Source organism: Gracilinanus agilis, chromosome 5 (assembly GCF_016433145.1).
Source record: "Gracilinanus agilis isolate LMUSP501 chromosome 5, AgileGrace, whole genome shotgun sequence".
Lineage (NCBI taxonomy): Eukaryota > Metazoa > Chordata > Mammalia > Didelphimorphia > Didelphidae > Gracilinanus > Gracilinanus agilis.
The window spans coordinates 291,666,300-291,684,552 of record NC_058134.1 but is presented as its reverse complement, the minus strand read 5'-3'; the positions used below and the strand labels follow the sequence as shown (position 1 = coordinate 291,684,552).

Below are 18,253 nucleotides of genomic sequence, written 5' to 3'. Positions count from 1 at the left end.
CCTACTCTGAAGAACAAATAGAATTCACATATTAACCTTCAGGGAAGTAATTTTTAACTTGAGAATACATTGCATTGTGTAGGTGGACACATGCGAATGGATATGGGACTCTCTTAAGTATTTCACAATGCCTGATTGTGATGATAGGGACAGTGCTAGTAGCAATTACTGACTGTTTGGCATATGTGTCTTATAGACTTAACATTCAATAGTTATTAGCCAGTTATATTGCCAGGTATTGCATATTGATATAAACAACCTATGATCCCTGCTATTAATGACTTTAATCTAGTAAGGGGGTATACAACATATACACAAATTACAAATTCAGTGCACAAAACAGAATACAACGTGGTTGGCCTTGGGCAAATTATTTCACTTTCTTTGATTTTTTACGAAGAGTGATAGATTTTAAAACAAAGAATCTAATTAATAAAAGGGATTTTAGAGATCATCTAGTCTAGACCTTTGACTCGGGCCTGTTATGCTTTATGTTATATGATGCTGTCTCTGGACTACAGTCTAATTTAAAACTGTGATTAGGGAGTTTGTCCTTCCTTTGTCAGCTGAAATTGATTATAAGCCAAAGAGATCGAGATTCCAGTTCCCAAAGAAAGAATGACGAGCACCAACTCCAGGAATGATTTTACCTGCAATGTTTACTAAGACATGTTAACAATAGCATATGCTGAAAACCATTGTTCCGAGCCAGAAAGTGTTTCCTTCTTGGAATAGGCCTAGCCCAGTGATGGGCAAACTTTTTACAGAGGGGGCCAAAGGAAAGGAAATGCTCATCTGTTTCTAAGGCAACTCTTTCGAAGTTTCATTGTATTGTATCCTACTCATTGTATTCGTCAGATTAGGAATAATGTCCTGTGACCCATGAGATAGAACATTTCAGGGGGCCAAATCTGGCCTGCGGGTGTAGTTTGCCCGTCACTGGCCTAGGTTGTTCACAATCCTGGGTTGATATTTATAAATGTGCATAGTTTTGGGTACTGAATTACATGTTATCATGCTACAATTTATACTTTTTTTTTTTTTTCATAAAAATCAGAGTGGCATTTAGGCTGAGATATATTATTATGCAACTTTGCTTGAACCATTTTTTTAGACTGATGTTAACAAAAGTGTAGCTTTAAGTTAAAGTATTGATCCAAACTGTGTGTGTTTATATGCATATATGTGGGCATGTATCCATAGACATACCTACATAAATACATGCTCACACTGTGTTAGGTAACATTTTACTTTAATGGACACATGGATATTCTCTTATTTTTGCTGAAATATCTCAGGCAAAAACAGACAGTATATATTATCTTGTGACATATGTCAGGCCCATTCATGGATCATTCACCCTCTGCACAAGTCCTTCTGTTTCACTCCCTTCCATAAGAGACACTTTGTACCCTGGACCCACATAAAAGCTTGCATCTTCAAACCTCTTTGTTGCCTTTCTCTCTCTCCTGAGACTTTCCTAATTTCCCAAAGAGAAGAAATAAAACTCTGCTCTTGTTGATAGAGATTGACTTTTTAGTCAGAGAGACATACTAAGTTATATTCTTCACTTCTGGAAATATGTTGGGCTTGTTTTTTGTTTGTTCTTTTTTAACTCCTAGCCTTGAATCATCAAAAAAAAAATTCTTTTCCCTGCTCTTATTTTAGTGAATCAATCAGCCAGATCTTGTCTCCTGACTTAGCTAACTTAGCTTTCATTGACCTCAACCTTCACTGAACTTTTACTCTTTGGAACTTTGGCTTGTATTATCACTTCACTCTTTCATGTACTTCCATCTAATTTTTATCAATGGCAACATGTCTGTGGCAGAGACTTTATTTGGCCCTCTTAATTTTTAGAGGAATTCTCTGTAGCCAAAGTTTGATATATTGTTATTTTTTAAAAACCCTTATCTTCTGTCTCCACTGAGCCACCTAGCTGCTCCATATGTAATCTTTTTTTTTTTTTTTAAACCTTTACCTTTAAACCTTCCATGTTAGCATCAATACTTATGTATGGTTCCAAGGCAGAAAAGGGGTAATGGCTAGGCATTGGAGTTTAAGTGACTTGCCCAGAGTCACACAGCTAGAAAGTGTCTGAGGCCAGATTTGATCTAAGGACCTCTTGTATTATTAAAATGAAACCAACACAGATTTCAGTGAATCATTACCTTTTAATCTTTTGATTTTAAATTGATTATTTCATGCCTTTGTAAGGGGGAGAATTCATTTTTAAAAGTCTGGTGCTTCAGGCAAAAGATCTCTTTACAAATAAGTAGCCTTCCTTTCCTTTCTTCTCCAGTTACATCAGAAAGAGTGTTCATAAGAACTTTTAATTCCCCTCTTTCTATAGCAGAGATGTGTTTTCTAGAGCTTGAAGGCTGAAATTTGTCTACTCAAACCCTGTCTGTTTTTTTCATTGTTTAGAGGAAGTGAGGTATTTCATTTTGTTTGATGACACAGAGAAGAAGCAAACAAGATGGGTAGCAGAATATATCCTTAGAGCTGGTTGGCTGCTGTCCTAATTTAGTTATAGTTTGTGTAACGACTGGATCACTGGATTCAGGGAAAGTGGGCATTCATCCTTTTCTTCTTGGCCTCCTATCTCTGAGATCATATAGACTGGGCTCACCATTTTTCGGGGGCGGGGGGCAGATAAAAAAAGGGACTACCTTCCCAAAAGTAAGGTTAGACTCTTTTTCATACTTGGGTTATTTATTTCATCACCCTCGAGCCCTGGGGGAAATCACTTCAAGTTTAGATTTATTGCATGTCTAGAGTCTAACAGATATAGTAGAAAGGTACTTCTTGAAATCCTCAAAAAACAAAATCCTCAAAAAACATGTGCATTGACAGAGGCTGAAAACTTGATTTCATAGCCAAGGACTCCCTCTATTTCCTTTGAGATTGTTACTTAAAATATGCACCTTTACCTTGTCCCCTCACAATGGACACAGGCCCCTCAGAAGCCTTGTCAATTGGCAAGCCCAGTCAGGGCTTAGGCTCTTCTGTCAGTGGTTGTAGAAGTGTTATATAAATTGCAAAGAAACAGTGTAGCCCGCACCAACTAAGGGATCTAAAGAACTCCAGACCTCTTCAACTCACAAGATTGTCTCCCAGGCTGGATACATCTATATTAGATTACTGCCTGTTATCATCATCATCATCATTATTGACAATAATAACAATAATAATATAGCATTTATACAGTGCTGAAAGGTTTGCAACTAAGGTTTATTAATAGCTGTGTGATTCTGGACAAGTCATTTAACCCTGTTTGCTTTAATTTCCTCATCTGTAAATTGAACTGGAGAAGGAAATGGCAAACCACTAGTATCTTTGCTAATAAAACTCAGAATGGGATCACAGAGTGTCAGACATGACTAAAACAAATAAATAACCATGAAAGTTTTGCAAAGTACTGCATACCATCTCATTTGCCTCTCCTAACCCTCTGTTAAGGAGGCACTTTTAAATGATTTACCCAGGATGATATAGTCTGAGGCAAGATCCTATGATCTTACCTGATAGGGGTGAGTGAGACATGAGATCCTAGGTTTTTACCAGTTAGCAAATATTGTAGATTAGTATGTAGATACCAATCCTATGCCTTCTACTCATGATATGTCACTGTGCTTTCTCTCTGCCTTCTTCACAGCTGATAAGAGCTTGCAAGCTTATAGGGGAGGGTACCTGACAGGTGATGTTAAACAGCACAACAGAGGGAACATCACACATGTGCACTAGGGATCTTTGCAATTAAGGGATGTAATGCAGGGTTGCAGCAGAAGCTTTTTGCTTTTGCAAATTCAACTGTAACAGCCCTGGCAGTTAGAAGTTTTAGAATGTTCACAGAAAGACAGTTGGAGCCTGATTCTATAAATAGTCCTGAAGCTCCAACTGAAGGGCTTTTGCCTTTTGGCTTCTGCATTGGCCTGCATTGGCCAGGAGTTGATTGTCTTTGGGGGATTTGGACCTAGCCTGATTTCTCTGGACCTCTCCCTGATCTCTCCATTTACATCCCTCCTGTTTCCCTGAATTTCTCCATTGGGCCCTGGGAGGAAGGGTGGTTTTGGTGGTTGGACATTGTGGGTTTAGCTTCTGTAGGCAAGTAGGACATCCTAAATCAAGACACCCCCTTATTTAGTGATCTGATAAATACTTTACTTCGGGGCAGTGAATCCTTCCTGACTGGGAGAGCTGGACTCTCTCAGTCTGACCCTCTTCTCTGTGACCCTTCCCCCAGCACCAGTTTTCTCTCTAGCAGCAGTTACAAAACCCTCAAATCCTCAAATCCTCTCTCCCTCAACTTATCCCTGCCATCAATAAATCCCCTTTGTTACCCATACAAAAGCCTCTGGTGAATCATTGTATTGAATATTAAGGCAAAGGGTGAAGTGGGAAGAAATTACTTTCCTTTTTATTTCTTGAGGGAAACCTAGGCATCCATCTTGGGCAGGAAGTACCCAGCCAAGACTTCCTGCAGACATTCAGTTTCACCAGCAGGGAGGAGCCTCTCGACTCCTCCCTCAAGGGACTTTAGAAATTAACAAGAGAAATTCTACAGCCAGATCTAAACATCTCTGGCTGACCCAATTTCTCTTGTATCATAGAGATACCTTCCCTGCCTGAAGAACCCAGCCTATTTCTTCCCAGTATCCTCTGTCTCTAGCCTCAGTGAATAGCCTGTTTGAGCAGCCCCTCCTATACTCCCATTCATTCCCTTACCTTCCTATATACAACCCATTCATCCCTTCATTACTCACCTAACCCCTTTACTCCTCCCTATACCAAGATTGCCTATTCATTCCCTTAACTCAACCATCACCCTTCATCCCTGTTATTCCTCATATTATCAACATTTTGCTTATTTCTTTATAACAGGGAGAATCTTTATAATGAGAGGAAATACCCCAAACCCTATGCATGTCCCCTTCCTCTTCTTTGTGCCCTGAAATTCACCTCAGGCCACTAAACCCTTAAAACACACTTCTACCTAGAAAGGTACATGCCTCCCTTCTGCCCATTTTCTGGCCTGGAATGCCCTTGGGAAGAAATAATCTGAGAGGCAGAGAGTTCTCTTATGGGGAAAACCTAAATAATAATGAAGTAAACTTCCTCACAACAGTTCCCAAGGAGGGGAGGAATCAGTCCCCCAGACCTTTAATAAATCTAGAAACCTGAAAGTCTGTAGTGGCCATTCCACTACCCTTGGCTATTTCCATGTCCTGGCCACCCTGTCTGTAACATCCTTGAATAAACACTTTCCTGCCTTCATATGAAGAGGTCTGAGCTGCAGTTCTTTGGCAACAGCCTACCTTTGCTCGTCTACAACATACCTACTTTGCCACCTAACTGCTTTTATGTATGGTCACTTGTGCTCAAGGAAAGAAACACAAAGCAAATAAGGCCATCATGACCTTGAGATCCCTTCTCTGGCTCACCTAGATAATAAGCACATGCTGCAACCACTCTACATAAGCAGCCACTGTAGGTATTGGGGAACAATAAGGTGGCTCTCCATACTTGCACACAAAATTCCCACTAAAAAGCTTCAGGAGTCCCTATATGATCAGTAGACATGAGGAGAGGCCACCGGAGGATTGAGCCATTCTTTTTAAGGTCTATTGAGTGAACTCTTCTTTCTGGCTTGCATTGGGCATATGCAAGGGATTGCATTGTTGTTGTAATAAAATAATAATAATAACAACAATAACTACCATCTATGTAGTGCTTTATCCTGTTTTGTAGCTTTTATCTTATTTGATCCTCCCAATAGTGTTGTAGGGGGCTATTATTACCATCCCATTTTACAGATAAGGGAATGACCCTGAGAGAGGTTAAATAATTTTCACAGGGTCATCTGCTTTGAAAGTGTGTGAGGCAGGATTTGAATTCAGATCTTCCCAAGTCCAGTCTAGCACTTTATACTAGCTGCCTATAAACTGATTCCAAAGTGGAAATCCATTAGTGTAGTGTTTGAATGTTCTGTTGTAGCCATAGCAGAATAGAGACCCTCTTCTGATTGAACCTGCATTTCCTTCAAATTCTGGGAACTACTGAGAAAAAATTATTCAGTCAACAAGTATTTACTAAGTGCTTAAGTAACGTGCCTGACTGTATGCTAAGACTTCGAAAACAAATCTAGGTAAAAGAGCTCCTGCCCTCAAGAAACATACATTCTAAGACAAAATGTATATAAATAGATAAAAGCAAGAAATATATAGACTAGATAACAAGGGGTTGGGGGTGGCAGGAGACCAGGAAAAAGGGCCTCTGGCAGAAAGGAGGTTTTATGAGGCTTTCTTTTGGACTGCCTCTGCACCTTACTACTCTCCAATCCCCCAGCACCTACGGTGGCTCCTTAAGCAACATATGCTCATTTAGGTAAGTCAGAGTAGGGAGCTCTCAGTCTAGACTAACTCTTCTGCTTCTGCTTCTTTCCTCAAGCATAGGTTGCTATTTTAAAAAGATAACACACATATAACAGAAACTAATTTTCTACTGAGTATTCACTGGGATATTTTACTCTACTAAAAGAAAGATATACCCGAGAGAAGCAGTGAGGTGACCAAGTGGATAGGATCACTGGACTGGGTGTCAGGAAGAACTGAGTTCAAATGAACAAAATGAAGGATTCTAAGGTGCACAGATGAGGAAGACCATTCTAGGCTTGGGGATGTCAAGTAAACATTTATTAAATACTAAGTGAGAAACAGCCCCTGGCCTCAAGGAGCTCATAATCAAATGGACTAGCCAGTGCCCAGGCTTCAAGGTGGAAGATGGAATGTCATGTGTGATGAACAGTATGGCTAGATTACATGGTAAATGTCAGGGAGAGCCAAGTGTAAGAAGATTGGAGAGGTAGGAAAAGGCCAAGTCATCTTGCTAAACAAAGCACTTTATTTTTTATACTAGAGTTGAATTTCTGTATGGAAGAGGGAAGTGACATGGTTAGATGTAGGTTTTGGGAAAATCATTTTGGTGACTCCTTGGAGGTTGAATTTGAGTGCAGAGACTGAGGCAGGTTTATCAGGTAGGCTAGAGTAGTATAGCAGGCAGAAGGTGAGGAAGCCCTGAACTGAGACAGTGAAGAGAAGGTGTAAGCAAAAGGCGCTGGAAAGGCAGATAGGACAGAATTGGGCCACGGATTGGGTGTATGAGGTAAGTGAAGAGTTAAGGATGACACTGTTTAGAAACCTGATTTACTGTGAGGTGAAGAAGAGGGAAGTTTACCAAGATCTTGAACATATAAAAGACTGAGAACTGGCAATGTTCTTGACCAAAAAAAAGAGTAAAGTAAAAAAGAGAGGGGCAATTTTGGAGGGAAAAAAAACTATTTATTTGCTTGGTTATACTTTGATGTGAAAAATTCAGGTACAGATATTCTGAAGATATAAACCAGAGACTACAGGTCAACCCAAGTTTGCATGGAGAAAGTAAGGGGACACATCCTAAGAGAAACGTCTCACATGTGGAAAAAGTTTAGAAGCTACACCTGAGAATTTGTAGGGAAATTTTGGGAACAACTCAGTGGAGATTTTGTGGAAGGCCTTAAATTCCAGGCACAGGAGTTTCGACTTCATTTGGCAGGCAAATAGTAGTTGTTGAGCTAGGAAATAACTTGGGAGGAGTGTGGTAGATTTGTTTGGATGCAATAAATGAGAAGAGAGGGAGTCCATTTACATATACATGAGTCCATTTAAATCATAGCTAATGCCTTCTAGTTTCAGAGTATCTGGTGAAGGAGTACATTGAAAAGAATGAAATGATAAGGACCATGAAGGGAGGGGAAGAACTTCAAGGTGTCTTTTAGGCCAGCTTTTTGTCCTAGAATCTGTTGCCCTTTGGAAGTTATTCTTTTATTCTCTACATTTGTTTTAGGGAGAAACTTATAGCCATTGAAATGCAACAGATGCCATCCACTTTGATCTTAAGTGTTCTCTGCTGCCTCTTATTAAGTTCTGTGCTCAGTTATTGCCATTTTCATTGTCCATTTGAGAGAGGCACTGATGGCCTTGCTGTGTGGACTATCCCTCCAGCTGCACATCATAAATGTCAGTTGTCTGCATATGTAAGCTAATTGAAGAGCAGGCACTGAGTTTTAGGAAACTTGGGTATATCTTTCTTCCGGTAGAGTAAAATATCCTAGTGAATACTCAGTAGAAAATTAGTTTCTGTTATATGTGTGTTATCTTTTTAAAATAGCAATTCACAGAAGAATGACTCAGCATGTGAAACAGAGACAGAGTCTCTATTGTTGGAGTCTGTAGCATATTTGTATTGTAGCAAATTTGGCTTTAGGAAAAGTACTGCTATTCCTTATCATTAGGCAGACCTAAATCTGTGGGAAATCATTCATAACAAAATCCCTTGGTAGAATGTCATGATTTCTTCTCTTCTCTGTGTGCTAAGATTGCTTAGATGCTGGGATGACTTTCAGGTGTTTTGTAATCGAGATTTTTTTAAGTAGCAGAAAGTGGCTGAAGAAGAATTTATAACTCATTTCTGTTTTCTTGCTATTTTAGGAGATATTACCCAAAAAGGATATGAGAAGAAGAGATCAAAACTTCTGTCTCCTTATATCCCACAGATACAAGGTAGGCATTACCTTAGTGAAAAATACTTTTAAAGTTATTTTAATGCTAAATAAGAGAAATTCTTTTTCTTAATTTGTTCTGCCTCTCATTTGCAACCCACCAAACATTTATGGAGTCACACTGAGCATAGACAATTTTGAGACTTAGGCACACATGCACATATCTGTTAATGTGTAAGAAAACCTTTTATAAAAGTATGCAACCATTCAGTTCAGCTCAGCAGACATTTACTTATTAAGCACTGACTGTGTGGAAGATGCTAAACCTTGGGGCTTCATCCATAAGTGGCATTTCACCATATCTGAGAGCTTGCTTAGAGCTCAAAAGGAGTTGAGTGACTTTACCCAGGGCCTTACAACTAGTAGGCTGTGAGACTTAAACTGCCTTTAGGGAGCTTACGATTCAACTTTGTTGCCTTCAAATGAGACTAGTCCCAAATATATTCTTAAAATTATATGGCAAGAGATAGTCTGGGATTTTCCTTAATAAGTCTTTTTCAGTGGTAATTAAACATGCCATGAGGAGTTTCTTTCTTTTAACTACTTTTTTTTTTTTTTTTTGGTAATTAAAACCTTTATCTGTCCTCAGAAGACATGGAGAGAACAGTCAGCCCATTTCCTCCAGGGTGCTCTTTCTACATTTAGGTCTTTCCTAAAACCAAGATATCCGCTGAAGTAAAAATGAATTTTTATGATTTTTTTTTCCTTTTGTAATGAGCCTCTCCCTTTTATAAGGTTAGAACAAATACCTGACCCAAAGCTTCTTTTAATATCATTAACTCTCTGAAGAGAAATAGAGACAAATGCTATGTGATGTGATATAATAATTAATAATTAATAATAATAATTCAGTGCTGTCTATTGATGCTTAGTCAGTTTGTCTAATGATAGTAGAAAGAATCCTGGAGATCTTGGATCAAATTTGGGCTCTCTAATCAGAGCATATTTAGTTATCAAAATAAGAATATCAGAATGCTCTTTCAAACATAACCAATAAATGTTATCTAGCTTTACCTTTCCTCTAGTAAAGGTTCCTCCTGGGGCAACCTCTTCCACTTTTTACAAAATAATCTTTAATATTTTTAACCTTATCTACATTTTCTGTTATATTCCTTCCTCTCAGAGATTTCATCCCTTGTAACAAAAAGGGAACATGATTTGTTTTTTTCAAAGTGTGATACTGAGTGCCATTTTCTACACCCATAGTCTTTTTTATTCTTGCCTTCTTAGAGCTCCCTTTTGGTAGTCATTACATTTCCATAATATTAAATTTCATTTCTTTTGTTGTTGTCTTCATTTATATTGTCATAGTCAGTGGGTATATCATGATCCTAGTTTTGCTTCACTTGGCATCAGTTCATCTAAGTCTTCTCCTGCTTAGAGTCCTTAAATTTGAAATGTCTTGCCCAAGGTCACATAGTTAAATTCCAGAACTATCTTAGTTCTTCTGACTCCAAATCCACTGTTTTTATGACTGTACTGGGAATTTAGTTTAGGTGTGGCAAATTTTCTACCTGCACAACTACTATATGAAAGGATGCTCCAAATTACTACTAAGAGAAATTAATATTAAAATAACTGAGTTTCAAATTAAGACATTTAACTTTCCCATAGTCTGTGGTACTTCCTCCCAAATCCTCTGCTAAGTTTTCCAGAAAGGTCAGCATTTCAGCAATTGTATCCACAAGTTCTAAGTACTAGTATCTGCTAATCTGGACAAGGTGATTTAAACTCATCAAGGGCAGCTTGGTGCTTGCTTTTACTACTTCCTTGCTTACCTTAGGTATTGCGTCCCTAAAATCCATATGCATTCTGTCCATATTTACAGTCCGAAGATCATTGGCCTGGGCAAAGAATAAAGAAACAGCATACAAATTCAGTAGCTTTGTCCTTTTCTCAACATGAATAATGGTCTTATTCCTTTTTTGATTGTCCTTTCCATAGTCTAGCTTTTTTTTTTTTAAATTTTGATTAAAAATTTTTTTTTAACCCTCACCTTCTGTGTATTGGCTCCAAGGCAGAAGAGTAGTAAGGGCTAGGCAATGGGGGTCAAGTGACTTGCCCAGGGTCACACAGCTGGGAAGTATCTGAGGCCAGATTTGAACGTAGGACCTCCTGTCTCTAGGCCTGGCTCTCAATCCACTGAGCTACCCAGCTGCCCCCTACAGTATAGCTTTTAAAAATTCTTTTTCTTGTCCTTATTTTTGCAGTTTAAATTCAGTTCTTTCTGAGCTTAAGCATTACTGACACTATATTATAGAACCATGTTTTTGTTTGATTTGTTGTTTTTTTTTTAACTTTTCTGTTCATTCTCTTTAATATGCTCATTCTTCCATCATCAGTGCATACTTTTTTCAAATCTGAGTTACTTGATATGTTACCTTTGTAGCCATAGCAATCTCTTCAGACATTTTCTTCACAAGCTTTGTTTATCTCCATGTCTTCAGAATCTTATTTTTAAGAGTTTATCAAAACAAATGTCTACACTGGCCTTGTCTAAAAAAGATTGTCTTATTTTGCACTCTGAGTCCTCTCTTATTAGGAGGTGGATAGTATGTTTCATTATTAGATCTCTGGACTCCTGATTGGTTATTAAATTGATACATTTGAGTTTGGCACAATGGCATTCCATCACATTTATATACCATAACTTGATCATCCATTCCTCAACTTATGTACCCCCCAGGCATTCTTTACTGTCTCAGTCTTTAGAGTAAGAATGAGGTTCTAAAGCCTCCTTTATTATATTATGTTATATTGTCTCCTCCTTTGTATAGAAATTGACTTGTGCAACCTGATTGTATGAGATAATTTTCCCTGACCTTCCTTTTTCCCCTCCCTACCCCACCTAATATATTCCTCTTCCTTTCTCCATTATTTTCTTTAGATCATCAAGACATAACATAACTCCTCCTAAGTTTTGTGTCCTGGACTCCTTCTGTGACCCCTGATGATTTCATGATATGTCATCTCCCTGGATCCTTGTTTAGTCCTTTGTCATTGTTCATTCATGTTTATCTGGATTTCTGTGTTTGAACTTCAGTTTCCCTGCAGCTCTGGTCTTTTCATCAGGAATGCTTGGAAGTCCTCTTTTTCTTTAAGGGTGCATTATACTTAGTTCTACTTTGGAAGTTAATCTTGGCTCTAAGCTCAAATCCTTTGCCTTCTGGAATATCATGTTCAAAATTCTCTGTCCCTTTATGGTGGTGACCGATAAATTATGTCTCCCCTCAGTAGTTGAATTCTTTCCTTCTGGCTGCTTGTAGTATATTTTTCTATGATTAGTAAACTCTGGATTTTGGCTATATGCTCCTGGGAAATTTTCTTTCAGGAGACACCATTGGATTCTTTCTGTTTCAGCTTTGTCCTCTGATTCTAAGAGATTTTGCAGTTTTAAGATTTTTTGAAATAGGGTGTGTAGTCTCTTTTTTGGGGTATGGTATTCAGACAGTCCAATGATGCTTAAGTTCTTTCATTTTGATCTTTGCTGTTTCTTCTGCTCCTCCTCCTCCTTCCTCCTCCTTTTTCCTCCTTCTCCTTCTCTTGAATTCTTGTTGCTTCATTGGCTTTGATTTGGTTGGTTTTCATTTGGTCTATTCCGATTTCCAGGGAGTTTGTTGCTTGGGCACTGTTTTGTGCCTCTTAATTCCTGTTAATTCCTTTTCTAATTCTTCTGTAGTCTTCATTTCTTTTCCAGTTTTTTCCTCAAGTACTCTCACTTCATTAAGAACATTTTTTTTAAACTCTTGCTTCATCTCTTTCTGCCCAAGCTGTATTTTTCTCTGAGACATTGCTTAGAGACATTTAGTCATTCTCTTCTGTGTTTATATTTCACATGTTGGAATAGCAAATTAGTCCCTTCTTTCTGACTTTAGAGTTGATGTTAGGACTGAGGTCTACCACATTTTTGGAGGAAAAATCTGGACTAGTTCTGTTACTGCTTTCTTGGCTGTTGTATTATGCTAGGATCTCAGGAACAGGCTAAAACCTGCTAGCTTTCAGTGGTCCAATCTTGGGCAGAGTCTGATTGCTGCCCCACTGGGATACCTCATATAAGTCTGGGACCTCCTTTTGCCTTGGTGCAGAACTTCTCCCTGTGTACTAGAGTTCTTCCCAATGGAAGAATTTAATGCATCATACAAGTATCATTTACTAATGTTCTCCAGGTTGCCTGTCTGAAGGGACTCAAGTGTCTAGCAATAAGTAGTACCCTAGATATTATCAGGAAGGGACAGCAGGATAGCTCCTGAGTCTATTGATAAATTGGAGGAGGGAAGAGCCTACTTGTTGGCCCCCATCCCTAAGATATATCTACTCCTTCATCTGAAATTGCACTAGGCTGGCCATCCCTTGCTACTCTTGTCACCATCACAGACTCCCCCATTTCCCAGGTGGTGTTTTGAGCCTGTTCTCTGCCTTCTCTCCCCCATCACCACTCTGAGCCATTATCACAATGCTTCTTCTGGCCTGACTTCATTCCCAGTATCCTCAGATGTCCCTGTCTATCTCGGCCAAGCCGAATTGAGTTGGACAAATGAGTCATTGAGATATTTTTTCTCTCTCATTATTTGATGTGTGGGAGTAACTGGATAGAGAGGCAGGCCTGGAGATGGAAGGTCCTGGGTTCAAATCTGGCCTCAGATGCCTTTTAGTCATGTAAATCATTTATATGCAAGTCATTTAACCTCCATTGCCTAGCCCATACTGCTCTTCTCCCTTACAACTGATAGTTTCTAAAATAGAAAGTAAGGATTAAAAAAAAAAAACCAAAAAGATTCAATGTGAGGCATCTTCTAGATCTGTTTGTAGAAATTTATGAATGAGAACTCACCAACACTGCTTCCTACTATTCCTCCATCTTGACTTCACTTCCCACCATTCTGCTTTTATGCCAAGATTTATTCATAGTATATCTTGTATTATTTAAAACTTAAGGAAGGAGGGGGCAGCTGGGTAGCTCAGTGGATTGAGAGTCAGGCCTAGAGAAGGGAGGTCCTGGGTTTAAATTTGACCTCAGACACTTCGCAGCTGTGTGACCCTGGGCAAGTCACTTGACACCCGATTGCCCACCCTTAACTACTCTTCCACCAAGGAGCCAATACACAGCAGTTAAGGGTTTAAAAAAAAAAAACTTAAGGAAGGACCTTTGAATGTTATTCAGCATAGATCAGGACAAACCACTTTCTTCTATGGCCTGATTTCTGTTTTCACTTCCATTTGACTAGTACGACCTTACCTTATATTTTACAGAAAAAATTGAGGCCATTCAGTAAGAGCTCCTTCTTCTACCCTCTTTATTATCATCAGGTCACTCAGATGCCACCCAATGCTTTCTCCTTTTTCACCCCTGTGTCACATAGAGGAGGTCCAACTCCTCACCAGCATAAGCAGTCATTCCATTTTGTCTCCTCCAACTGTTTATGTCCTCTTGCCTACTGACCTGCCCATGGCTCTCTCTTCCTCAAAAATTCTCACTTGCTTCTTCCATCCTACTGTCATCCTGTATTTCTTCTACTCTTTGTGACAAAAAATTCTTGAGAAAGCCGCCTATAATTGATGTTTGCACTTCCTTGTCCTTTTACTCCTTTAACCTCCTGCAGGAATCTGCTGTTATCATTCCAGTGGTACTGCTCTCTCCAAAGTTACCAATGATCTCTTTAGTTCCAGTGGCCTTTTCCCAATTCTTGTTTTCTTTGACCTGTCTGCAAATCACTCTCACCTCCTTGCTATTCTTTTAGAGTCAAAGTTATTGTTCATTCCTGTCTGACACTTCACAACCCCATGGACATGCTAGGCCCTTCTGTCTTCCACTGTGTCCAAAGTCTGCCCAGGTTCCTGTTTGTAGCTTTTATTTACACTATCTGTCCATGGCATCCTCTGCCATCCCCTTCTTTTGCCTTCAATCTTTTCCCAGCTACTTCCTAAAGAATCAAAGTACCTAAGTTCAGATTTTGTTCTCTCATTTTACCGTCTCTGAGGATGCACCATTTGGGCAAATAATTTCATCTTTCTGGCTATCAAATTTCCTCTCCTATAAAATGAGGGCATAGAACTGTATAGACCTTCTAGCTCTATACTCGTGATCCCATGATAGCCTAAATCTTTATCTGTGATTTGTGTTTTAAAACTCATTTTTCACTTTTTTTTTCATTTTACAGCTCCTTGTCAGAAGGCAATAGTGAGTTCCAAAATTATATTATTTCTCTATTGTTAAGATCCAAAATATTAATCATAAGAAAAAGAAAGCTATATTTAATAGTACAGCTACATTTCTTTTAGGGAAGAGAGGAAGACTAAATCTAGCACTTACATCCTTCTTCTAGTCCTAATTTAGGCATAATTGTGACCCCTAGTGGATCTATAGGAAAACAGAAAATGTTGAAAGAACAGAAACACATAAATTGTTTTTTTTCCCTGCCTTTTGTGCTGTGTAAGTAGTTTACTTGAGTCCACTTCAGTGTTTCTCATATACTAGAGTTTATGATCTTCCAGGGAGAAATAGGCAAGGATAGTTTTATGAGATTTACAGACTTCTCTCAATTTACCTCAAGCCATTGCCATTAATTAAAGCCTTTTCTCCCTTAAACATTTTTATTTCACGTGTTGAAAAGACCTTTTCTCTGGTATTCAGATAAGAAAAAATTGTTGCAGCAAATCTTTTGACTAACAAATTTATTAAACGCTGTTTTATAGTGAATAAGTGACCAAAGGATATGAACATTTCTCAAGGGAATTGCAAACTGTTGAACATATGAAAGTTTTCTCTTTTATTTCTAATAAGGCAAAATGCTCATCAAAACAACTTTAAACTTTCACATCATACCCAGCAAATTGATAGAAATGATAGAAATCAGTTGACTGTTGGAGCGGTATATTAATACAATGATTCCTGAAAGCAATTTGGCATTGGGCTAAAAAAACTAATAAAATGCCTCTACTCATTGGCTTAAGGATCCCATTAATAGGCACATATCTTAAATAGGTGAGTGAAAAGAAGTCCCATATATAAGAAAATATTTATCACATGGCCTTTTATAGTAGCAAAGAGCTGGAAATAAAGCAGGTTGCTTTATATTGGGGAATGGTTATAGAAGCTGTGCTCCTTGAATGTAAGAGAGTGTTACAGCACTGTAAGAAACACTGAATATAAAGAAAACAGGGGATCATGGGGAAGGCTTGTTTGTATGGACTGATTCAAAGAGAAACTAACTGGATCAGGAAAACAGTAACAGTGAAAATGGAGAGAGCACCATAAACAAATTGGAATGCTTTGAAATTGTAATATCTAAGCTTCCTACAAAGAAGAATTAGGAGAATTAGTAATCCTAATAGGAGAAGAAGTACTCCTTCCCTTCTTTGTTCAGATGTGGGACTGCATGGATCTGTCAGGCTTTGGATGATGCATTGAACATTTTTTCCCTCTCTTTTTTCTTTGTTATTAAGAGTGTGTTGGGGGGGGGGGCAGGGGAACCAAATATTTTATTAAGTTAAGTTTATGTGAAAACAAAAGCTGCTTTTAACAACTTAAGTTTCAAAAGGAGAGAATGGTTTTAAAAAAGCTTTTCCTCAACACTTTAAAATTTTTTAAATTTATGTTAAAAAAAAAAAACAACCCTTAATTTTCCATCTTAATATCAGTACTGTGTTTTGATTCCAAGTCAGAAGAGTAGTAAAGGCTAGGCAGTAGGGATGAAGTGATTTGCCTAGGGTCACACAGCTAGGAAGTATCTACCATCAAATTTGAACCCAGGACTTCCCATCTCTTAAGTCTGTTTCATAGTAAGACTCCTAGGTAGGTGCCGCACCCCTTTCCCCTAACTCATATACTTTCACATCCTTTGCCCTGTTGCTGATTAAACCTTGTCAGACTTCAGCCCTGGGTTGTTCCTACTATATGCCTCCTTATTTTCTATAAGCATACTGCTGAACAGAACCAGAGGAAAACAATACTCTCCATATAGCATAATCTCAGCTGGGCCCTCACTACAACAAGGCAATCATTCTACACCTGATTGATTCACTAGCCTACTTTCCATGGCAGTTGTTCCAGACCTTCTCATCTCTATTCAGACATCCTAAGACATCCCTTACCCCAACCTGTCAGCTGAATATCCTGTCTTACACTTGACTGATAAAATTGAGGCCATTTGCCAAGACTTCCCTTTTCTCTGTTCTGCCTCATCTCACAGCACTCTGGTGTCTTCCTCCCATTATGTTTGTTACACCAGTCTCAGTTGAAGAGATGTCACTTTTCTTTACCACAGTCAACTCAGTGTGTATCTTCCTCCCATCATTAGCCCTTGTTTTCACCATCATCTCTACTTTTTTGATCTTCATTTACTCCCTATCTACTCATTCTCTCCAAGCAGCCTATAAAATATACCTACATATCCTCATTCTTAAAGAAACTTATTTCTTGAGCCTTGTGTCCCTACTGTCTTTGCATTCCTCCCACTGTGAGTACCCTCAAGGACTTAGTCCTTGGCACTTTGTTCTTTTCTATATATGTTGACCTTCATTTTCAAAGATGATTCAGTTATTATTTTTGCTACCAAAGAAATTCTTTATTTTTTTTAAACCCTTAACTTCTGTGTATTGGCTCATAGGTGGAAGAGTGGTATGGGTGGGCAATGTGGGTCAAGTGACTTGCCCAGGGTCACACAGCTGGGAAGTGTCTGAGGCCGGCTTTGAACCTAGGACCTCCCGTCTCTAGGCCTGGCTCTCAATCCATTGAGCTACCCAGTTGCCCCCAAAAGAAATTCTTTAAACCCAATGACTGTCATATGTTTGTAAGGCCTAGCAGTTAGCTCAAGACCTTACATATTAGGTGCATAATAAATGTTTGTTGTTGAATTTTAATCACAATAATAGTTCCCATGGCGATTCTATATGGCTTTAATTTATGGGGCTTTTCAGAAATTCCAAACTGTAGGAGAACCCAGGGCAGTTGAAAGACACATGATTATTATAATATGGCCAATGACTTTACCAGCAAAAGCCCCTTAAAAGGAAGTGTCACAAATGAAAGTAGGACAATCAAAAGGCTGCTTTGTTTTGAGATATTTAAAGAACTAGACAAAAGACTATGGCATTGTTTGGATCCCTTCTAGAAAATTTATTAAAGACTGTGATGAAAACCTCAGTATGAAAAGGCATGGAGTGACTTTGATAAGACTGAGCTGGAGTATTGTTCTTGCTAATAAAATTACAAGTCCCTCTTAAGTAATAATGATAATAATGGTAGCTTACATTTATATTGCATTTTAAAGCTTATAAAGCACTTTTCCTTACTCTAGTACTTTGAGGTAGATAATATAAATCATATTGTCCCCATTTCATACAAGATAAATTTTAGTCTTACATCATACATTTACTAGCTTTGTGACTGTGGGCAAGTCACTTAACTCTTTTTGTCTCAATGTCCTTATCTGTAAAAAGAGCTGGAAAAGGAAATGCAAACCACTACAATGTCTCTGCAAGAAAACTCCAGTTGGCTCACAAAAAGTTATATCTGCCTGAAAAAGAGACTAAACTTCATGCAATTAATTGCAGTTAATAACTATCCAAGCCTGGAAGTCAAATGCAGGCAGTCTTATTCTAAGCACAACATTCTTTCTGCCATTCCATACTGACTTTATTGCATTTAACATTTTC

At 38.5% G+C, this 18,253-nt stretch overlaps 1 protein-coding gene across 1 annotated transcript in view; it reads left to right on the top strand.

The window, feature by feature from the left end:
* Window positions 1–18,253, top strand: part of DIP2B (disco interacting protein 2 homolog B) — a 241,974-nt gene that overhangs the window by 86,021 nt on the left and 137,700 nt on the right. The window contains exon 2 of the mRNA XM_044679259.1: window positions 8,529–8,600. Within this exon, the coding sequence (XP_044535194.1) occupies window positions 8,529–8,600 (72 nt within the window). The remainder of the gene's footprint in view (window positions 1–8,528; window positions 8,601–18,253) is intronic.